Source organism: Vombatus ursinus, unplaced genomic scaffold, assembly GCF_900497805.2.
Source record: "Vombatus ursinus unplaced genomic scaffold, bare-nosed wombat genome assembly UNPS02014833.1, whole genome shotgun sequence".
Lineage (NCBI taxonomy): Eukaryota > Metazoa > Chordata > Mammalia > Diprotodontia > Vombatidae > Vombatus > Vombatus ursinus.
This window is the reverse complement of record NW_020954611.1, coordinates 9,424,818-9,449,570: the sequence shown is the minus strand read 5'-3', so window position 1 is coordinate 9,449,570 and position 24,753 is coordinate 9,424,818. Positions and strand designations below refer to the sequence as shown.

At 35.9% G+C, this 24,753-nt stretch overlaps 1 protein-coding gene across 4 annotated transcripts in view; it reads right to left on the bottom strand.

Moving 5' to 3' along the window:
• The window catches only part of EXOC6 (exocyst complex component 6), a 207,342-nt gene that overhangs the window by 107,172 nt on the left and 75,417 nt on the right, over nucleotides 1–24,753 (bottom strand). For all 4 annotated transcript variants that reach the window (XM_027839891.1, XM_027839886.1, XM_027839889.1 and 1 more), the window contains exons 9-15: nucleotides 18,019–18,102; nucleotides 17,871–17,917; nucleotides 17,629–17,749; nucleotides 15,964–16,035; nucleotides 14,827–14,924; nucleotides 14,124–14,229; nucleotides 8,106–8,215 (exon numbers count right to left, since the gene is read on the bottom strand). In XM_027839891.1, the coding sequence (XP_027695692.1) occupies nucleotides 8,106–8,215; nucleotides 14,124–14,229; nucleotides 14,827–14,924; nucleotides 15,964–16,035; nucleotides 17,629–17,749; nucleotides 17,871–17,917; nucleotides 18,019–18,102 (638 nt within the window). The remainder of the gene's footprint in view (nucleotides 1–8,105; nucleotides 8,216–14,123; nucleotides 14,230–14,826; nucleotides 14,925–15,963; nucleotides 16,036–17,628; nucleotides 17,750–17,870; nucleotides 17,918–18,018; nucleotides 18,103–24,753) is intronic.

Below are 24,753 nucleotides of genomic sequence, written 5' to 3'. Positions count from 1 at the left end.
TGAAAAGTACTCTGATAAGCAAAATGACCCACCATGACTCCAGAGAACTAATGATGAAACATGCTACCTATCTCCCAATAAAGAGGTTAAAGACCCAAGAGTGCAAAAGAAGATATATCTATGTGTGTATATACACACATACATATACACAGACACATACAGACATTTATAGTTTTTCTTTTCTTTTTTTTGGGGGGGGGTGAGACAATTGGGGTTAAGTGACTTGCCCAGAGTCACACAGCTACTGAGTGACTCAGTAGCTGAGTGAACTCAGGTCCTCCTGACTCCAGGGCCAGTGCTCTATCCATTGCACCACCTAGTGAGGAAAAATGTTTTATTTGACTTCAAATGTTTCTAAGGGTTTTTTTTTAATTCATTCTCGAATTGGGGGTGAGGAGAGGACAGATATTTGCTGACTGAAAAAAATAAAATTTAATGTAAAAATAGATAAACTCTTCATAACCTATGTCCTTTCTACTTGAGTAGGGGATGGGGATGTTGAAAGCTGAGTGGAGGATGGATTGGAGTGGGGACAGACTTGAAGCAGGAAGACCAGGTAACTGGCAATGAAGATCTGAATGAGTGGAGAGAAGAGGACATATACAAGAGATATTATGAAGGTAGAAATGAAAAGATTTGGCAATGGATTAGATGAAGGGAAGAGAGTGAGAGTAAGAAGCTGAGGATCATACAGATTATGACCTGGGTCAACTGTGGGTATTGCCCTTGACAGTAAAAGGGAAGTTCAAAAAAGGGGGAAATTTAAGGGAAGGGAAATATAATGAATCCCGTTTTGGACATGTTGAGTTTGAGATGCTCACAGGATATGTAATTTGAGATACCCAAATGACAATTGGTAATGATTAACTCCAGTTCATACGAGAGTTAAGAGCTAGATATTCACAACTGGGAAGCATTCACATAGAGATAATAACTGAAGCCATGGTAGCTGATGAGATCACCAAGTCAGACAGCTTAGAAAGAAAAAAGGAGGCTCAGGGCAGAGCTTTGAGGAACTCTCATAGTTAGCAGGCATAACATGGATGAAGAGCCAGAAAAGGAGACTGAAAAGGAACAGTGGAACTAATAGAAGGATAACCAAATGAGAACAGTGTTTCAAACACCTAGAGAGAAGAGAGTATTCAGGAGGAAATTATCAATAGAGACAAATGCTATAGAGAGGTCAAGAAGAACAGGAACTGAGAAATGGCCAATAGATTTGTCAATTAAGAAATCAATGATAACTTCCTGAGGGAGCAGAAGCCAGATTACAGAGGGTTTAGAGGAGACTAAAAAGAAGAGGAAATAGGTACCACACGTAGAAGGTACCTTATGTAGAAGGTTTTCTCAAGGAACTTGGCCACAAAGGAGAGGAGAGATAAAGGATATTAGCTAGTGGGAATGATAAGATCAAATTAGTTTTTTAAGGATAGGGGAAACATAGGCATATTCATAGGCAGGAAAAAAGGAGCCAGTAGATTCAAAATGAAGTTGATATGAAATGGGGAAGATTATGAAGGCAAACTTCTAGAGAAGTCAGGAGAAAAACAGGAACAATTGTACAAGTAGAGGTCTTGTTCATAGGAGACTGAAAAGAAGGAGAAAAGAACTGTAGACAGATCTAAATGATCTGAAATGAGGAAGACTGAAGTCAGAAAAATTCATGGGAAATGGCCTCTATTTCTTTTCAGTGAAGGATGGGGTTAGATCCTCAGCAGAGAGGTAGGAGGAAGGGGTACCATACAAGACTCGGGGAGAGATGAAGTTTGGAATAGCTGCTGCATTAAGTAGGATAGTAAATCAATTCGGGAGGAATAGAGTCTTTGCCAACTGATAGGATGAGGCAGAGGGAGGGCCATAGAAAACTTGATGAGAGAATAAACATTTGTATAGTACCTACTGTGTGCCAGGCACTGTGCTAAGCACTTTTTACAAATATTATCTCATTTGATCCTCATAATAGCCCTGTAATGGAGGTACTATTATTACCCTCATTTTCAAATTGAGGACATTAAGGCAAACAGAGTTTGCAAATTGCCCAGGGTCACATAGTTAGTAAGTGTCTGAGGCCAGATTTGAACTCAGGCCTTCCTGATTCCAATCCTAGTCTCCAGACATTGTGCCACCAGATGCCTCTAGCTTAAGAGAGATAAGAAGGTTTGGAACAATCGCTGCACAGAATGGGGTATAGAATTAATCAAGGATAAATAAAATGTTTGCCCTGATATAGTGAGTACCCAGTTGAGATTAGATATGTTTATAGTGGACCCAATCATTACAATTTTATGATTTTTTTTTCAGCTCTGTTCAGAAGCATACGAATAGGAGGAAAGGAAACAGATTATCAGAGCAATCCCAGGTTGAGGCTTGGCAAGTTGTGATCAGAGATCAGAGAAAGGAATGAGGGATTAAAAAGTAGTATGAAGTATAGAATTGAATTGATTCGGCAAGGGCTCAAGATGGGGAAAGGAAGAGAATACAGCTAGAGCAAGGATGATGGTCTGGGAAAGAACAGGGGTGGAGGAACTGGAAATTGTGATAAAGATGAAAAATGAGGTTCTAGGTTGTGAAGCACAAAATAAGGCAGAATGATAAATATAATCAGGAAAAGGAATTTTGGGGTTTTTGAACAAGGAAGGGGGATACCTTTGCTGATATACTGTTTAACATGGCCAGTGTGTATCAATATAATGTATCGTGTAAGTGACTGATGGCAAAATCAAGGGTATGACCATCTCTATGGAGAGCAGAAGTAGAGTGGAGGAGCAATTCATGGGAATTGAGTAGACTGAGTAACTTTATTTGATCAGTGCAATGCCCTATCATGATTCCACAGAACGAATGAAATACGTTTTGCAGCTCACGATGGAAAGGTAATGGACTGAAAGAGCAGAGTGAGATATACATTTTTTAGTCATGTCGAAGTTTGGGGTTTTTTTGCTCGACTATGTTTATTATAAAGGAGAGCTTTTTTTATTTTTGGGATGAGAGAACATTGAAGATGGTAGTAATAACAGCAATGATTAAAAAAGAAATAAATAGCATCAATAAAACATTTCAAATGCATAGAAGAGATATGGAGTTTCAGAGAGAAACAGTCAAGTAGGGCAGTTTTGGAATCAATGCACTGAATATATTATATTCTTTTAAAAAGCAAGTTATATATAATGAGAATCTGTAGTTTCATATGCAATCCTCTTTTTTGTTCTTTGTATATGGAAATATTCATTTTTGTGTGTGTTCATCAAGTTCAGAATAAAAAATTTTAAATTTTTGAAAGAAGAAAAATATTTTAATTACTTAGTCAATACCACCTAATTTTAGTAAGTTGACATCAGATTCATCTAACACAAATAAATACTAACATATACAAAATGTATTCTCCACTGCAATTCTTTTTTGATGTTCTATCACTGCATGGAAGTGACCCTCGCTCTTCAAAGGCCATCTCTTTGAGCGATTTTGTTTGAGGACCAGCCCTGCTCAGTTTAGGAATACTCATTACCAGAGATTTAGCCACTAGGTGATTTTTTTGTTTTTATTTTTGCTATTGCTATATATTTATTATGGAATTAGAGAAAGCAGGGATTGGTGGCTAGAAAGTTGGCCTTGAAGTCAGGAAAATCTGGGTTCAGATCCTACCTCTGATTCATTATAGCTATGTGACTCCATGAGAAAGTCACTTATTTTGCCTCAGTGATCTAAAACTGTAATTCAAAGTTGCTGATTTGCATGAGTGATGGGATTTCCATACCAGAAGTTCCCCATACTGATGAAATCAAAGGTACAAGACTCTGACACCTCACAAATAAATACTATAACATACAGGGAGTATGATCAGTGCAAAGATGAAATTATGGATCTCTGAAGTATTGACATATAATGATATAGCATAATTCAAAATTATCAGGAATAGGCAGGATCTACCCAGATATTCTGGAGAGAAATTACTACTGCACTACATGGGTGAGGCACCATAGAGACCAAAGTTGTTTATGTGTAAAACTTAAACTATTTTAGAAAATAATCCTCTGTCCATTTGTTTATGCTGTCCCTCTAGCTTTGGGAATGTCTATATAAACATTACTTGACATTCAAGATCCAGGTCAAGTCACACTCTCCTGAATGAAGCCTTTTCTAACTATTCTAGCTGTTTTATCCTATATTAATCCCACCCTCCCATGATCCCCTACTATACCTTGTGGGGAAAATTATATTATTATGTTATTTTACCATTTCATTCCTACTAATCACAAGAAAGAATAAATGGTTTCTTGGAAAGTAATTTACCATTGGCTCTTAAAAAAACAACAACAAGGTTTTAAAATAACTTATCATTTTCATAAAAAGAACACCTAAAATGATACTGCCATACTTAGATTGAGTGTTTTTAGGAACCCAGGAGACATCAGAATACAGGGCAAATCATACCTGATCTGAAGTCAAATGACCTGGGTTCAAATTCTGACTTTGCTATTCATTATCTCTGTGAGCATAGGTAAATCACAATCTCTCTGGACCTCAGTTCCTCATATCTAAAATGAAAAGGTTGAACTAGAGACCTCTTAAGATTCTTTCCAGCTCTAGAACTTAGGAATCTGTGTTCAAGTTCTCGTCCAAAAGTTCCCTTAAGTATACAAATGAGTTTGAGTCAAAGTAAAACAAAGGCATGAGCTTGTTGCACAAATAATTTACCTTTGGGAGGAGGGAGGAGAACTTAAAGGACAATCTGTGCTTATGCCCCAACTAGATGAAAAAAATAGTCCAATTTGAAGAAGGGAAAAAACAACCATTAGTCAAATTAGTTAAAAGGGTTTAACTTCAAGGCAAATTCAGATGATCTGTAGCAACAGGAGACAGAGCTAGACAGAACTAGACACAACTAAACAAAGGGACACTCAAAAAGTTTAAATTGCAGAAGTTTCAAATTTTAAGTTATTTATATATTTCTGACTGAATTTCAGAGATCGCGTTTAAAGAAAGTCTAGACAGAAAACTTTGTAAGCTAGCTTCTTCTTCAAAAAGTTCTAAAAAATAGTTGTAATGTTATTAATTTGTTATTCAGTTGTTTCAATCATTTCTGACTCTTCATGACCACATCTGGGCATTTCTTGGCAAAGATACTGGAGTGGTTTGCCAGTTCCTTCTCTAACTCATTTTACAGATGAGGAAACTGAGGCAAACAGGGTTAAGTGACTTGCCCAAGGTCACACTGCTAGTAAGTGTCTCGGGTTGGATTTGAACTCAGGTCTTCCTGACTCCAGGTCCAATGCTCTATCCACTATGCCACATAGCTTCCCTAATGTTGTTATTAACAAAAATATGATTTGTTAAGAAGTGATGGTGCAGTGTGAGAATCCCAACTTTGCTACTTACTATCGGTAAGGATTCAATTTCCTCATCTCTAAATGTGGGGTTTACAAGACTGGGTGAACCCTGAGATCCCTTCGGGCTCTAATTCTATTAACCTTTGAAATCCCTTATGTCTCCAATGAGAAGACTGAAGTTGTGTTAAATACAAGTAAAGACACATAAGCACCATCTAGTGGTAAAATTCGCACACTGCAGGTATGAAGAGAAACAAAGATTCAATATATTGTAATTCACAGGCGTAGAAAAAATTGAAAGGTTCAGCCAATAGGGATGTCACACAAGCCAACATTCAGGCCTTTTGTTACGTCATTCTCTCCACATGAAAAGCCTTATGGCAAGTTTTTAACCTGAGGTCTGTGAATTTGGCTTTGTTAAATATTTTGATAACTATTTCAATATAATTGCTTTCATTTGTAATCATAGGTATTTTATATTATGTACCTAAAAACGTTAGCTGGCAGGTTATCTAGGTGGCTCGATGGGTAGAGCACTAGGCCTAGAGTTAGGAAGATCTGAGTTCAAATCTAGCCTTGGACAGAACTTTCTGTGTAACGTTGGGCAAGTCGCTTAACCTCACTTTTCCCAATTGTAAAATAGAAATAATAATAGCCTCTACCTCCCAGAGTCCTTATAAGGATCAAATGAAATTATATTTGTGAAGTGCTTAACACAGAGCCTGGAAAATAGTAGGTTCTACATAAATGCTAGTTATTATTATCATTATTATTATTACCCATACACTATCAAAATCCTACTAATACTTTGAATGAAGCCAGGTTCAAATGCTAACTCCCTAAAGAAGTCTTCTCCGATTACTCCCAGTGTAAAGTTTACCCTCCCGTGTTCTCTCATTAAAATCCTTGTTTATGTCTCTCTTATACTTCTTATATTCTAGCTACTTGTTTATGTATCTTCTTTCTTCTAACTCACAAGTGCCTAAGGATAGATAAGATGCTTTACCTTTGTATCTTCCCCAGTTAATCATAATGGGTACTTAATAAACATTTGATGAATAACTAAATCAATCTATGAATTTAAGGTCCTTATGTTCATATCTCTTCATCTGTAAAATGAAGATAATACCTGCCGTACCAACCTATCTCGTAAGAGTGATGTGAGGATCATATGAAATAATGTATGTAAGAGCACTTTGAAAACTCCACTCAAATATATGAACTTTCAAGAGGAAGAAATGCAAACTATTAACCACACGAAAAAAGTCCCAAACAGCCTATAAGAAAAGTGTAAATTTAAATAAATTTGAGTTTTAGTGTCATGCCCATCAAATTGGCAAAGAAGATAAAAGATGAAAATAGTCAATGATGGAGAGGTTATGGGAAAATAGACACATCAGTGAACTGTCAATAGAGATATAAATGGCCCAACCATTCTGAAAACCAATCTGAGAATTATGCAAAGGAAGTGACTAAAATGTTCATACTCTGACTTAGAGATTCCACTACTAGGCATATCCCCCCCCAAAAAAAGTCCCAAAATATTTATAACAACACTTTGTGGTGGCAAAGAAGTGAAAACAAAGTAGATGCCCATCAACTGGGTAATAGCTAAACAAACTGTGGTACAAGAATATTAATGGAATATCACTGTACTGCAAGAAATAATATGATTACTTCAGAGAAACATGGAAAGACTTACATGAACTGATACAAAGTGAAGTAAGGAAGGAAATAACATGCACAATAACTACAATGATGCAAATGGAAGGAACTATAAAATAATCAAAAGTGAGTACATCAATATTAAAAGAACAGGCAAGGCCCCAACAAAGAGATAGGAGAAGAAACCTCCTCTCTTACTTTGCAGAAATGATACGTCCATGGGTGTGGAGCACTGCAGATATTTTCAGATTTGTCCAATGAACTCATCAGTTTTGCTTATTATTCTTTTTTCTTTTAAAAAGATTGTTATATGGGAAGGCTCTCGAGGGGGGAGGGGAGGAAGGGAGGAATATACAGGGGAAATTAGGCCATAGGAAAATAAAAACTAGCAATAAACGTGCATTTTTATAAATATGTCCATTCATTTAGGTTAACTACACCTCATTGTTATAAAAAAGGAATCATCTGGGTTGGGGGAGTATATTGAGAAACAACAGTGATATTTTTTAAATAGTATCAAAAAAACTTTTTAAAACTATTGTAAAAATATATGGAGTAATGATTACAAGATAATGCCAACCTTTACAATCAACCTAACCACAGCTACCAACAGGTGCTATAAGTTATCACAAGTATTTTCACTAGTTGCTTGATCAGGCTTGTTTGCTATGAGTAGACCCTATCAAGAAGGCTAGACTCCTAGAAATACAGCCCCCAAAGGTAACTGAATTAAACAAATCTCTCCACCAAAGTAAGAGTCCCTTAAAGAACCCAAATCAAACAGTGAGACACAGCAAGTACTGGTGGAGAGAGAGTCAGTCTTACCACTTAGGAAGTGCATCACCCTAGGCAAATAACTGAACCTCTTAGTACCCCAGGGAAGGTGCTGACCTGCATTGGTAGAGGAAGGTCTTCATCAGGAGCTCCCCATACCAATGAAGTCACAGATTACATAAAGTCACAAAATACATACAATAAAGTTAAATATGTATGTGTGTGTATATATATATATATATATATACACACACACATATACACATAGTAAAAAAATCATAATCTTCCAGTAAAACAACCATAATAAACATTAATTTATTGTTCATTATTAATACTTACCTCCGGTGAAGTGACTCTGAAAATTTAAGGCTTGCATAAATAAATTCTTTAACTTGAATATAAATATGAGGCACTGACTGAGACATTGGGAATTTCTTTGGGAAAGAATGCTGTGGAAGAAAAAAACAAAAATTAATACTATTCTTGAAATTTCAGAAATATTCAGGTACTTTTACTGCTCATCTCCCTCAAAAATCAAGGCTGACACAATAATAATTTTAAATAATTACAAACAACATCACCAAAATGGACTACCATTAAAATTATACAGTATTTCACAGTGTGTTATATGTACACATATTTGCATCTTTATGTATACATTTATATATGTAAACAGATACTATACAATTTGTCCTTTCACATATCATGCCTTGTCAAGCCCCATGGATTGCTCTCACCATCTGCTGCCTCTGTTCCTATTCACAAGCTGCTAAACAGAGTTAGGGAAAATCATGAACTATACTGAGTTCACTACAACTTTATGTTACATAATCTCAACTGGGCTCTCACTGCAGCAAGGCAATCCTTTTATACCTTTTATAACCAATTCATTCTTCCTTTTCACTCCCTGTCAAGTCTCCTATGGGATCCTCTCCCCCCACTCCTTGCCCCTGTCAGGTGAGAACTTTGCCTCATATTTCACTGAAAAAAACTGAAGGCCACTTGCCAAGAGCACCTTCTTCTTCCTTCCTCAATTCAAATCTAGATGTCTTCTCCCACTATTTCTGTCTTCACCTCTGTCTCACACAGCAAGACAGCACTCCTCCTTACCAAGGCAAACCCCTTTACATGAACCCTTGATTCCATTCTAACATCTCCAGCAGATCTTCCCATTTTTCATCCTCATTCTCATTAATGGGCTTTCTGCCCATGTTTTCCCCATATTTAAAAAATACCTCACTTGATCCATCCAACCCCTCTCATCATCATCCTAAATGTCATCTTGATGGTGAAATAATTTGAGAAAGTCATTTATAATCAGTGACTCTACTTTTCCTCTCACCCTAAACTTTCTCCTGACTTCATCATTCAACTGAAATTGCCTTCTCTCAAGTCACCAATGATCTTTTAATTGCCAAATTGAATGACCTCTTGGTCATAGTCGGGGCAGAGCCAAGATGGTGGAGTAAAAGCAGTGACTTGCTTGAGTTCTCCCCCAAACCCCTCCAACTTAGAAGGTCAGTGGGAAAAGTCTGTTTCTGCGGTGGTGAGAGAGAAGCACAGTGGAGTTCCAGTCCCAGTCCCTGAGCTCAGCCCTGGGGCGGCAGCTGCCTCCTGAGCTTCCAGTCCACAGACTGAGAGAGAATAGGGTAGCTGATCAGAGGGGGACTGCAGGGATATCTCTGCTGGTGCAGGATTCTCTTGTTTTGCCTGTGCTTGGATTTGGGTCACAGTTCTGGGTGGCCGTCCTGGGGCAAAGAGGAGCGCTGGCATAGTGGAGCTTGCAGTGGCTGTGGAGAGGAAATTCTCCTCACAGTTCCAAAACAGAAAACAATGCTTGTGATCACTCATAGACCAGAGCACAGGCCAGGAAAGGAATAAACACCTCACCCTTGATCATAGCACCTTGGAAGAACTAAAAATTTACAGATCCCTAGAAGTATCTCTGAAAACAGCTGCACAAAACCCCTGAAGCTTGGGACAGTACATTCTCCACACTGGAAACAGATTTCTACCTTAACAAAGAGTTTATAACTCAAGTAATTGGCCAGGATCATGAGCAAGCAGCACAAAAAGAGTCAGACTATATTATCTTACTTTGGTGACAAAGAAGATCAAAGCACACAACCAGAAGAAGACAATGAAACCAAAGCTCCTACATCCAAAGCCTCCAAGAAAAATATGAATTGGTCCCAGGCCATGGAAGAGCTCAAAAAGGATTTTGAGAAGCAAGTAAGAGAAGTAGAGGAAAAACTGAGAGTGATGCTAAAGGAGACCCAAAAAAATACTGAAGAAAATAACACCTTAAAAAATATCCTAACCCAAATGGCAAAAGAGATCCAAAAAGCCAATGAGGAGAAGAATGCCCTAAAAAGCAAAACTGGCCAAATGGAAAAGGAAGTCCAAAAGCTTACTGAAGAAAATATTTCCTTAAAAATTAGAATGGAGCAATTGGAAGCTAGTGACAATTTGAGAAATCAAGGCACTGTAACACTAATCCAAAAGAATAAAAAATTAGAAAACAATATGAAATATCTCATTGGAAAAACAACTGACCTGGAAAATAGATCCAGGAGAGAGAACTTAAAAATTATTGAACTACCTGAAAGCCATGATCAAAAAAAGAGCCTAGACATCATCTTTCAAGAAATTATCAAGGAAAACTGCCCTGATATTTTAGAACTAGAGGGCAAAATAGAAATTGAAAGAATCCACCAATCACCTCCCAAAAGAGATCCCCAAAGGAAAACTCCTAGGAATACTGTAGCCAAATTCCAGAATTCCCAGGTCAAGGAGAAAATATTGCAGGCAGCCAGAAAGAAACAATTCAAGTATTGTGGAAACACAATCAGGATAACACAAGATTTAGCGGCTTCTACATTAAGGGACCGGACGCCATGGAGTATGATATTTCGGAGGGCAAAGGAAATAGGACTGCAACCAAGAATCATCTACCCAGCAAAACTGAGTATAATCCTTCAGGGTAAAAAATTGTCATTCAATGAAATAGGGGACTTTCAAGCATTCCTGAGGAAAAGACCAGAGCTGAATATAAAATCTGACTTTCAAATACAAGACTCAAGTGAAACATGGAAGAGGTAAACAGGAAAGAGAAATCATAAGAGACTTATTAAGGTTGAACTGTTTACATTCCTGCAGGGAAAGATGATATTTGTAACTCATGAGTCCTTTGTCAGTATTAGGGTAGTGGGAGGGAAAAAAATTATACATATGCATAGATAGATAGATAGATAGATAGATAGATAGATAGATAGATAGATAGATAGATAGATAGACAGATAGATAGATAGAGGGCACAGGGTGAGTTGAAGATGAAGGGGTGATATCTGGAAAATAAAATTAAGGGGTGAGAGAGGATTATACTGGGAGAAGGAGAAAGGGAGAAGTAGAATGGGGTAAATTATCTCACATGAAACAGACAAGAAAAGTCTTTTACAGTGGAGGGGAAAAGAGGGAAGGTCACAGGGAATGAGTGAATCTTATTCTCACAGGATTTGGCTTAAGGAGGGAATAACATACACAACAGGGTATGGAAATCTATCTTACCCTACAGGAAAATAAGGGGGGAAGGAGACAAGGGAGCAGGGGGTTGACAGAGGGAGTGCAGATTGGGGGAAGGGATAATCAAAAGCAAACCCTTCTGAGGAGGGACAGGGTCAAAAGAGAGAATAGAATAAATGAGGGGTAAGATAGGATGAAGGGAAATATACTTAGTTTTTCACAACATGACTACTATGGAAGTGTTTTGCATGACTGCACATCTATAACCTGTATCGAGATGCTTGCCTTTTCAACGAGAGTGGGTGGGGAGGGAAGAAGGGAGAAAATTTGCAACCCAAAGTTTTAAAAACACATGTTAAAAATAAAAAAAAATTTTTTCAAAAAAAAAAAATGTGTCTCAGAGTAAAAAAAAAAAAACATACATCTTTCTTTAAACAAAAACCTCAGTAAAGGATGACATATTTTGAAAGAGGTTTAAAGGAATAGTGGCCGTCATGGAGATAATAAGTAGCTTCTACATATACTTAGGAATTAAATTCTGTTTACAAGAGAGAGGGGTACAAGGAAGCAAAGAAAGATATTTTATTAAAGTTTTAGTTGTCACCATCAAACAAATGTAGGGAGACAGCATTATGGATACGTTTTTAACTTCCTCATGACTTACTAAGAAACACTGAGAGAAGTGAATTAATGTATACTATGATAATTGTGATTTTTATATATATATATTTTTTTTTCTCCAATTACATGTTATAACAATTTATAACACAGTAAGCAATCAGATATAGGTTATACATATGTAATCATGTAAAACATCTCCATATTAGTCATTTTGCATAAGAAGACTCAAATAAAAGAAAAAGAATGAAAGAAAGAAAGTGAAAAAATATTCAACAATATCAGTTCTTTCTTTGGAGGTGGATAGTGTGTTTCATCATGAGTCCTTTGAGATTGTCTTGGATTACTGTATTGTTGAGAATAGCTAAATTATTCACAGTTCTTCATTATACAATACTGCTGTTAGTGTAAACAATGTTCTGGTTCTGCTCACTTCACTTTGCATCAGTTCATATAAGTCTTTCCAGGTTTCTCTGAAATCATCCTGCTTGTCATTTCTTATCGAACAATAATATTCCATCACAATCATATACCACAACTTACTTATCCACTCCCTAATTTATAGGCATCCCTTCAATTTCCAATATAACCGTGGTTTTTGAAATGTATCATGTGATGTATTAGTTATAAGTGACAGAGTTCCAATATAGAGTCATTTAGGCTAAGTGGTCCTAATGACCATAAACATACAAGCAATAAAAGAGAGCCTGTACTTTTCCACTGCCCTGACTCATTCTGATCCTGTGCCAAATATAAACAATCTCAGTTCCTGATTAGGCGAGGCTCCTAAACTGACTGCAATGTCTATGTGCTGACAGTCTCTCCTGGACTCCCTAATTACCAACTCAGACCCTAACCCAATCTCTGGTCCCAGTGAGGAAAATCTTCTACCTTAGTCTGGTATTAATAAGCAAGATTGGTGAATTTCTCCAATACACCTGTCTGATTAAGAATGCTCCCTCTGACATCTGGAACCGATTGCCTGTCCCAACAAAACCCACCTTACTTCTCTCTGCACACATTGTCCCAATGAGACCTTGAGACCGTGCAGTCTCTTTCACATGAGTGACACTGGCCCTGTGAGGCTGAATCTGTCTGTACTGCTAGATAGTGTGTGTGTGTGTGTGTGTGTGTATGTTCACACTTTCATTTTTGTCTGCTTATTGTGTTGCACACCAGCTTCCCAAGTACAATTTCCTGTGAATCCTCCAACCCAGATTCTTTCTCTAAACTAAGATATGAGGCCAAACAAAACACTTAGATAAAAAAAGAACTGCAAAATTGTTCACTTTAACAGCTGATACAACTGCAAGGAACAAAGCATGTAGCTACCTTGGGGATATCTTATGTGTCAGCCACTGAAAGATGTCTAATAAATAGGCTAATAATTTAACTAAATTAAAATGGGTAAATCATTGAGACTAAAGTAATAAATAACTAAAAACTAGCTTATTTCAATAAATATAATACATTCTTTTTGGCATATGTTTCTGCAGTGGACATTTATTGTCATCTGTCTAGAACAAACATGTAGTGATGTACATTAAGGGTAGAGATATTCATTCATTTAATTATTTATTAAAAATACATATCTATTTAAAAACCTAATTAAGTGGTAGAAAGGTATTATAATGGGAGAAGAGGAAAGGAGGGGGCAGAAAAGGGTAAATTACATCACATGAAGAGGCACAAAGACATATTACAGTAGAGCGAAAGAAGGGAGGGAGTGGGGATTGTTTGAACTTTACTCTCATTGGATTTGGCTCAAGGAAGGAATAACATACTCAGGTATAGAAATATAACTTGCCCTATAGGCAGTGGGAAGAGAAAGGGGAAAAGAAAAGGGAGTAGGGGATAGAAGGGAAGGAAGAAGCAGTAAGGGAAAAGGGAAAGAAAAGGGAGGGGCCTGATTGAAGGGAGGGCAGATTGAGGAAGGCAGTGGTCAAAAGCAAAACTATTTATCAATTACCCGTTTTATGCATAGCAATGTCAAGGACACAAAGAAATATAACACAAAGCCCTCCCTTCAAAGCACTCATAATACATGAGTTTGCCATCAAAATGGTGATTCTATTCTGTATAAATTTTCAAATATAACTCAATAAATATAAACGCTCTGGATTCAGAAGCCTTTATTCTCAGTTACATTCAAACTTTTATGGTATGTTCACATGAATTTATTTTAACGAAATTCTTGTAATAGAAATTAGCTCTTACCTTTTCAAGGTCTGGATCTTGAAAAGGAAACTTACTAATGATTATTTTGTATTCTTCTTCATTTGCTACTGGAATGGGACTACAATTATCTTCTTCAAAAATTTCCCTGTTAAAAACAGAATAAGTGGGTTTTCAGTTCTTATGAAGAGTTTTAAATGCCAAACAGAAGGGTATAGGTGTAGATATAATTGAGAACAAATGGAGCTCGTTGAGCAGCGTTGACACAGCCATGATCTACACTTTTGAAAAATTACCACGGCACTGAATGGAGAATGGATTGGCATGGGGAGAGACTGAAGCACTGACACTAGTTAGAAAACTATTACAGTACACCAGGGGAGAAATGGTGAGAGCTTAGAACTCAGGTTGTGGCTATCACTTAAGGAGATTGTTAGGAAGTCAATTAGGGTTAAGGAAACTGAAGCCAAATTTCCCCAGGTTAATGTGGCTAGTAAGGAGCCGAGTCAGGATTAAAACACACGAGTTAGTTCTCATTCCAGTTTTCTCTCCACTATACCATAATGCTTCAACATTAGGCAAAATGCACTAAATAGAAGTAGAATTTAAAATCAGAGTTAAATTAAATTTAGGATTTAAAATTAATTAGAAGATGAACAAATTTTCTTTAAATAATGAAAATTATTAAGCATTTAAAATAAATCTTACTAATCACATTAAAGTACTTAAGTTTAGTTAGACTAACCGAAACACTCCAGCCCACTTCTTCAGCAGTGTTTCACTGTATTGATCCCTTATTTCGAATAACAGGTCAAATAGTCGATTGACTGGAAAACCATAACCCTAAAAAACATTTTATAAAGTGATCAATTTCAATTCAATCTAATTCTACAAATATTTATTACATTCCAACTATGTACAAGACACTCCACTAGGCAATGAGAATATAAGGACAAAACAAACAGAATGGTATTAGTAGCTGAGGCACCTGTGATTTTACTAGTATAGTGAATAAAATTCCTCAATGAATACAGATCAGCAACTCTCTTGCTATATAACAATTAATCTATGCCAGGCACTATACTTTGAGTCTCAGAAAGCTGCCTGGGGCACTGAGGAGTAATCTGGCCACAGTCTATCAGAGGGAGGAGCTAAACCAAGAACGTCCTGACCCCAAGACCAATGCACTATTGCGTGCTTTCTCTCCACTAATACTATAAAAAGGCTATAGTTTTGTTACCGCAAATTTACCTTACTAATTTCTATTTTATTTAGACTGATGTTAAAATCCCCTAAAGTCCTGTTTCAAAACCTTACGATATAAAGGTGAACGTGTGTTCTTGAAGGTGAACTCCAGCACAGCACAAGTCCTGACAGGTAGCAACAAACTTTGAAAGGCTCTGAGTATAGGTACAGCGACTGACTGCTGCCTGAGGACAGCCTAGCTAAGTACCCAGGCACTTAGCCTCCTAGACATAGAGCTGGAAAGAACTCTGAGGCCATTATAGTTCAACTTTGTCACTTTTTTTTTTTTTCACAAATGAGGAAACTTAGCCTCAAAGAGGTTAAGTGACTTGCCCAAGGTTACACAAACAGTAAGCACTGGAAGCAACATTTGAACCCATGTCTTCTTATTCCAGTGTCTCCTAATCATCACCAAAGCTTGGCCATCAAGCAATTCAGATTTTTTTTGAAATGCCAAAATAAAATATTTAAATGATTTTGTATTCCCTTAACAAAATTTACATTGTTATGCAGAGTAGCAAAAGACAGCTGCCATAAGACATCTACAGAAAGGTTAAGCAAACATAAACTATATTTATTAATGAATCTTTAACTTTTTAACATATGTCAATAACTTGCATGTCAAGACATCACCTACCTGCAAAGTATCTGCGAATACAACAATGAGATTCTTCAGTTCCAAAACAAGATCAGGATCTGTGCAATAAGACTAAAAACAAACACCACTGGTCAAGGAATATTTAAGATACAAAGTTCTGATTTTTTTATACATTAAAAATGCATCATAATACTTTCAATAAATTTAAACTTTGGCTAGGTAAAAGGAAATATGTTCCATAATCACCAGTGCACTAAGCAAAAAATTCAACGCAAAAAGATAAGACATTCAAACACACGTAAGTACTACGAGATACAGCATTATATAAAAGAAATCTCTGGAGAACTCACATGGATTAAAATTCAGAATAACTCATATTTCATAATTTTCTAATAAAATACCATGTATTTCATAGAGGAAAAAGGTTAAATTAGAATATTTAGATGATTATTTAGAATATCATGAATTATGAATATTATTTAGAATAATATGAAAGTTTTATACAATCTTTTATTCATTAATTTTTCCCCTTGAAACAAGGATTCAAGTTTTGGTTTTCATTTTTTAAAAATGTTTAAACATTTCAGTAAGAATTCACCAGTAAAAGAAAAACAATAAATTTTTAAATCATCAATTTAAATTTTACATTTTAGAGCTGACTTTTTTGACATGAATGTCTTCAATAATACAATTTTTAAAACTAATACTTTTTTATATACATCTCACATTTGGGGTCTCTGAAACAAAAGGAGACTCAATCATAACTTCAAAACCATCTTAGTTGTACTACAATATAAAGATACAAAAATCTTTTCACCTAGAACCTCTTTTAAAACATTAAAGAATATTAAAATAACAAAATTACAAAATCTAACATTTCCATTGTAAAGGTATTTTTTCCCCCAAATATATACAGCCTGTTCTTTGCAAACAGTTGAAAAGCACCAAATTTAAATGCAGAGAGTCATTTTATAATAAAGAAATGGTCAAAACAATGATTACTAATCCTGTGTAAAGTTCACAAGAATGCAGACTGAGTAAATATCATACTAACAACTTAGATTTTGTTTATATTATGTAATATTCAATTTTTTTCAAAAGAAAAAAAGTAATTTTACTTCAATTATGAAGACAATGGTAATCTGACATTTGAAATAAACATTTTTGTGATAGGGCCAAACTTCACCATTTTATATATTTTCAAGATTGGGATTATAGTATAACACTGTAAACAAGTTATTTCTACAAACACTGAAAGAAGGTCTAATGGGTTTTGCTGGTGGAGTTTATTTTGGAAACAAAGATTTTGGAATGATAATTAGGAACTATTTCCTCATGATGCTCTTAGAGCAGAACTATTCAATCTGATTTAATGAAGAGGTCAGTTGAGACTAATGAGACCAGATTGCAATAATAACAACAGATTAACTCTGCATATTCTAAGGGGCTAGAATAGGAGCATGCGTGGAAGGCCTAGTCAGTTGCAAATCAACAGAGAATTATGCTAAAATCACAGCCAGATACTACAGTGAAAAACAAAAGCCTTAGCAATCCTTTCCTTCCATACAAAAGCAATTATTAATTTTTTAAGATGCACTATGGTGGAGATACAACTTTTCTCTTTGATATTATCCATCTTGTACACTTACAAATTCTTTAAGTAAATCAAATTAAAAAGTAATATAACAAAGTCTTCTCACTTACTGAATGAGCTCTAAGAACAGCAATTATCTTTGAAAGTGCCATATTCCAAAGTTCATCAGTATATGCCCTGGTTACTAATCCTTGAGTCACATGCAAAATGTGATCCTCCACCACAAAGAACCTAAATAAAAAGTAGTTGTCAACAAAACACTTTTTTAATTTAAAAATATATAGCAGGTAATTTCTGGTATTTAATGCAAAAATAACAAAATAATAAAATTCAACATTTCCATATTACATACCCTACAATTTGAGTGAAATATCTTCTATAACCATCAACTGTTTCATGCTTTAAAAGGAAAAAAGAAGGTTTATAATAAGTCCCAATGCCATAAAAGCAAACTTGTATTCAAGATAACATAACTAAATACAAAAACCTCATGTATTTACCATACTTGGCTGGGGCTGCAATACCAGTCTTGCCTGTTTCTTTCTCTGTTTTCGATAATAATTTTCAAATGTTTCTTCATCACCCTGAAATAAAGTTAATAAAAAAAGATAAGAAATCTACCATCAAAATACATACTTCATTATGAGATACAACTTTACCTATAGCATATGTATATCTGAAAACTGGGGCAGCCAGGTGGATAGAGCACAGGGCTTAGAGTCAAGAAGACCTGAGTTCAAATTCAGCTTAAGACACTTGCTAGCTGTGTGACCCTGGGCAAGTAACTTAACCCTATTTGCTTCCAGTTCCTCATCTGTCAAATGATGGGGAGAGAAGGAAATGGTAGGGGCAGCTAGATGGCGCAGTGGATAGAGCACTGGCCCTGAAGTCAGGAGGACCTGAGTTCAAATCCAGCCTCAGACCAAACACTTGACACTTACTAGCTGTATGACCCTGGGCAAGTCATTTAACCCCAATTGCCTAAAAAAAAAAAAATTAAATTAAAAAAAGAAAAAGGAAATGGCAAACCACTCCAGTATCCAGTATCTTTGCCAAGAAAACCTCAAATGCGGTCACAAAGAGTTGGACACAACAGAAATTAACTGAACAACAAAATAATATCTGAAGATTAAGTCATATATTCATAATTATAATATCAACATACAGTACAAAACAGAACTTTCGTATTCAAATCTATGACAATTAAGTGAATAAACTCCCTAGAACAAATTTCAACAATTGAGATCTGACACTTATTCACCTGCCTTAGACCTAACAGATTTATGACTCAACCATGAGTCAACAAGAAGAATTGAATGATTAAACACGCCAGTTCACCTAATTCTTCATCATCTTCTTACTATTTCCTTTACTAGATCTGTGATTTCATGGATATTCGGAGCTCCAAGTGAAGAAATACCATCTAGGGAATTGTGTGGGGCCCTAGGTTCACACAGCCAAGATACATTAAAAAAAAAGGGACTTGCAATCACAGATATTCCAGGCTCTAAGGTCAGCTCTCTGTCCTCTATACCATGCTGCCTCTCAATTTATTATCACTATATGCAAATACATAAAGGATCTATTCTTAGTATGGCAATGTTTTCCACCCGTGTACTCACAATTCATCTCTGCCTTAGCATATAAGTTCTAGGGACTTGCCCAAGAGTATACAGTGCTTGTGGAAGCTGGAAATGGATCCCCTGAAGGCTGCACACCAACTCAGAAAACCACAAAATAATATTATCTATGTTGTGTTATATATTTATTTATTTTGTTAAACATTTTCCAATTACATTTTAATCCTGTTTGAGCCCTACTCAAGTGCTGCAGGCAATGAGTTTGACGGCTCTATTCTAAGCACAGTATTCTCTCTACTTCCCATAGCACTGGCAATGGTGATGATGACAATGGCTAAGATGACAACAACGATGATGATATTCTTAATAGAGAGAAAGCACTTGGCACCCTCTGGGAGGTTCTGAAATCTCTAATCAAGCATCATTTTGGTTTAAAGCTCTGGTCCTTGGAAGATAACTACTGTAAGTAATTATATATGAAACTCTAATCCTTAAGAAAAATTAATTAATACTTTTTAAAAATCAAAAATCTAAGATTCTACTTTAAGCTAAATTTGCCTTTCATAAAAAAGTAATAATTTAAAACAATAATTAACCATCTCATATTCAGAAAACATTGGACTTAAACTTCTATAAGAATCTTCAAAAATTAAGGTAAAAATATTCTCCATTTTTGTTGGTTATACCATGAAAAGATCAGATTAATATGCTAGCATTTTCATTATTACAGTCTAGTCAATAAGCACTTCTTCAGTACCACTACCTGCCAGGCACCGTGCTAAGTCCTGGGGATACAAAAAACGGCAAAAGACAGTCCCTACTCTCAAGGAGCTTCTGGTCTAGTGGGGAGACAACATGCAAAAAACTATGTACTATGGGTGAGAAAATTCCAATCTATAACAAATCAATAAGAACTCCAAACATGATTAATTAATTTATTAGGGAGTCCAGGGGTCCCTAATTAATTGGGTCCAAGATCTTCCTTATGATTAGGGACCCCTCCCCTTGGGTGCCAACTACCTTTATACACTTGGGAGAGCACCAAAAATAGAAAGAGATGTTACAATTCAATGACTGTTCAATTCCAGAAGTGGGGAAATCTTATGATTGACTAAGGGAAATGTCCATTAATCATAACCACTTTGTCAATAGCCTTTCACAGATCATGAAAACTTCCACAGGTCATCAACTCTAGGTCATCTCAGCTGGGGTTTTCCAAAGGTCCTAAGACCCTTTCAACATCTTAGGTCTTTTCACAAGTTCTAAAACCCTTGTGTTTGATCAATAGTATCCTAAGGTCCAAGAAAGTCGTGGTTTTGATGAAAAGATCACTACGGAGTGAATGGTAGTGATTCATAATAAAGGTGAGGGGGTACTACACCAGCAAATGAATCTTATTACAGCACATAAAGGGGAAAAGAGGCTGGGGGAGGGGGTAGTGCACTAATTACATTCTTTTACATCATGAATCTGGCTGATAAATCAAGTACAAGTAATCTAATCATCAATACATGGTAAATTAATTATTCATAACTCTTATCCTAACAGCATTAACATACATAACTTAAACTTAATCCTATTTTGTTTAATTCACTAATACAATCACTGATTCTCATTAAATCACAATGAACTGAGTAAATGCTGATTAATTTGAGTACAGTATCAAAATTATCACAGTACAAACAAGATACATACAGTTTAAATTAGAGATAATCAACAGAGGAAAGGATCTAATATTAAGGAGGATTGGAAAAGGCTTCTTGTAGAAGGTGGTACTTTAACCAGGACTTGAAGGAAGCCAGGGAAGCCAGGAGGCAGAGGTGAGGAGGGAGAGAGTTCCAGAGACAGAATTTTAAGAAGAAAGTATCTCTCCATTTAAAACAATTAAAATAAGATTTTCTCTGACTTATTCAATGCTTCTTAATTTGAATACTATTTTAGTAAGTCAGCTTCTTTTCATAGTTTGCTTTCATTTTAGAAAATTATTTCTACAATACAATTAGATTTCATATTTTTCTATATAACTCATTGAAAAAAGGTCAAAAGATGTCACTGTTTCCTGAAAATGTTAAAAAAAAAAAAAACATAGAAAGTCCCATATAGACTAACATTATCCCAAACTGCTTAACACAAGGTAAATGATAGAAAGACTGATGTATTTGTTTGTGTACATTATATTCAAGACACAATTTTTCTGTCTTTGATTTACAGACCTACTAACAGTATGACTCATTAAATCAGTCTAAACATGGGGAGAAGGGGGGGAGTCTTCCCCTCAGGCTGAAGCTAGCCAAATAACAGTAGGGTGACCCTTTGCTAGACTGAGCTCGGGTAAAAATTCTTTTCCTATGCTACACTCTTTTTTTCTTCCACCTTTATAACAGTAAAATTCAATGATTTTAATAAGTGATTTAGGTAAAAAATGAAAGACATGAAACCCAGAAATTTTAAGTGACTTATACAAGGTCATACAAGTAGTAACAAAACCCAGAATTCAAACTCTAGTCATCAGATTTTAAATCCAATGTTCTTTTCACTACACCACACCATTTTAAGCTTTCTTTGTCTTGAAAGTGTCTTTATAAATATCAGGGCAGGAAGCCCAAGTCTTTTAGGAAACATGGAGGTTATGGTAAAAAAAAAATCCATATATATACATATATATATATGTGTATGTATGTATGTACATATATAAGCATATATATACTTTTTTGAGACAAAGGTAAAGAACAAAAGAAACATGTTGGTCAGTAAATAAACATTTATTAAGCACCTATGATGTTGTGCCAGACACTCTGGTAAACACTGGAGGTAAAAGAGGCAAAAGATAATCTCTGTACTCACAATCTAATGGGGGGTACAACAAGCAAACAAATAAGCACAAAAAAGCTACACACAGGATAAAGAGGACATAATTAAAAGAAAGAAGGCACTAGATTTAAGAGAGATTGGGAAAGGCTTCCTGTAGCAGAACGGATTTTAGTTGGGATTTGAAGGAATCCAAGGAGGCCAGTAAGTGGAGATGAAAAGGAAGAGTATTCCAGACATGGAGGACAGCCAGAGAAGATGATGTTGAAGCTGAGACATGAAGTGTCTTGTTCGTCGAACATCCATGAGGCCAGTGTCACCAGACTGAAAAATATGTGTCAGAGAGTAAGGTGTAAAGCCTGGAAAGGTAGAAGGGAGCTAGGCGATGAAGGGCTTTGGATGCCAAACAGAGCATTTTGTATTTGATCCTAGAGGCAATGGAGAGCCAATGGAGTTTACTGAGTGTGGGATGTAACATGGTCAGACCTGCTCTTTAGGAAAATCACTCTGGTAGCTGAATGGAGGATAGATTGGAGTGGGTGGGTCAGGGCAGGTAGACCTACCAGCAAGGTATTACAATAATCCAGGTGGTGAGGGCCTGCTCTAGAACGCTAACAGTGTCAGTAGTGAGAAGAGGGCTGTATTTGAGAGATGCTGCAAAGGTGAAATCAACAGGGCTTGGCAGCAGATTGAATATTGGGGGTGAGAGAGTAAGGAATCCTAGATTGGAAGCCTGAGGAACTGAGAGCATGGTGTTGCCCTCTATGGTAACAGGGGAAGCAGGAGGCAGGGAGGGTTTGAAGGGAAAGATAATGAGTTCTGTTTTGGACTTGTTGAATTTAATATGTCAATGGGACACCCAGTCCGAGATGTCTGAAACACAGTTGGAGATATGAGATTAGAGGTCAGCAGAGTTTGAGGAAGGATAAGTAGATCTGAGAATCATCAGCACAAAATCCATAGGAATTGTTGAGAATGCCAAGTGAAGTAGAATAGAGGGCTAAAATGCAAACAGAATGAACAGAGAAGCTTTTTGAATGGGGAGCAGAAAGGTACCACAATTGTAATTTCAGTATAGGGAACTCAAGTTCTCTCTCTTCCACTACAAATCAGCACTTGCTCTACAGCTAAAGTCTAAGAGACATGCCTGGGAAGTTGAAAAGTTACACGACTTATCTAAGGTCAAATACTACAACTAGGCAGACTCTATTAAAAAGGAGTCTTAGCCAAGCTCAACAGAATCTGCTTGAGACTGTAACTGATATTCTCCATGCCTTGGCCAACTGTCTTGGCTAGATGGTGAAAAGAAGGGCCAAGTGACAAACATATGAGCTAGATCAAGGTTAAACAGCAAAATGACATGTATTCATGTTAACTTTTGCTGATGTCTTTATGACCTTTTTTCATCTTTATTCAACTGTACTTACTTATTTACAAGTCTGTTACTTAAAGTATGTTACTAAAAAGATCTTTCTCCACATTGAACATATAAAAAGCCATATAACATAATTTTAAGTGTTAAATGTTAAAATCAAACATCATGGATACATTTTTATTCAGAATATGCTGACATGCAGTAATATAATTTGCTGTAACTATAGTACTTTTTATTTATAATAAGACAGTTTAAATTCATCCTTAATGCCAAAGAGAACTATATTGACAAAATATCTATGAGTAACACATAACAGATCAAATATCACACAACAAATACAAAAGAGAACTATCACAGTATTAAAATCCACAACAGGACAGGTAGAAATATTCCAAAATGTTTCTATTTTTCTCACAACAAAGATCAGAAAATACTTTATTCCCCAACTTATATATTAAAGTATCTGATTCACAATATGTAAAATATGAGTGACCACTGTCTCCCTCGATCAAATTTTGTTTTTGCCTGTTGTTTTTCAATATTTACCACTAGAGGGTGATCTTATTTCACCATCTTAACAAATCTAGAGAAATAATTCTAATCAACAACATAGTAATAATATTCTCTCAACAAACTGTTTCGGGGATCAACTTTTGTTATCTATCCTTTTTAATAGGATAGATAACAAGTAGTAAGTTCAGATGAGATAAAAAGTTATAACTCGAAATTTGATAAAAATGTACTCAGAGATACATATCTCAAATACTCAATATTTACTCATATTTCCCTTCCCTCTCTATTAGTCCTTTCTCCCCTCAATTTTGAAAAGGCAATAATATATCATTTCTTTACATAAAACAACTACCTCAGAAAAATCTTAAAGTATGATAAGTGTTTTCAAGTTCACAATGAGATTTTTAAACATTTTAATAAATCCTTTTAAGATTTATCCATTTGCATTATATAGAAAATAATGTGTTATTTTTGTATGAAAAGTTATCTCTGCCTCTAAGGTTCTTCATAAATAATGTTGGTACAACCTTAAAACACTCAAAATTATTCTGCTGACTTTTTCTGGTGTGACGTGAATTGATGGCACTGGAACAATTTAAATGTCCAGCTTCATCTCAAGGCCTAACTCAAATACTACACCTCCTCCTTGAGGTTTTCACTGATCTTCCTGTTCTTATCTTTCTGAAAGTTTCCTGAAACACTTTGTTCTCTATTTTACCCTCTTCAGTCCCTACCCATAGTATAACATACTATGTTCATACTGCATCCCAAATAGAATATAAACTCCCTAAGGATAGGAAGTATTTCATTTCTTTCTTTGTATCCACATTACTTAGCCAAATGGCTTTCATAAAATTACAGGATTTAGAGCTGCAAGAGACCTCTGAGGTCATTTACTCCAATATCTTCACTTTATAGATAAGGAAACTGAGGCACAGAGAAGGTAAAGGACTTACTCA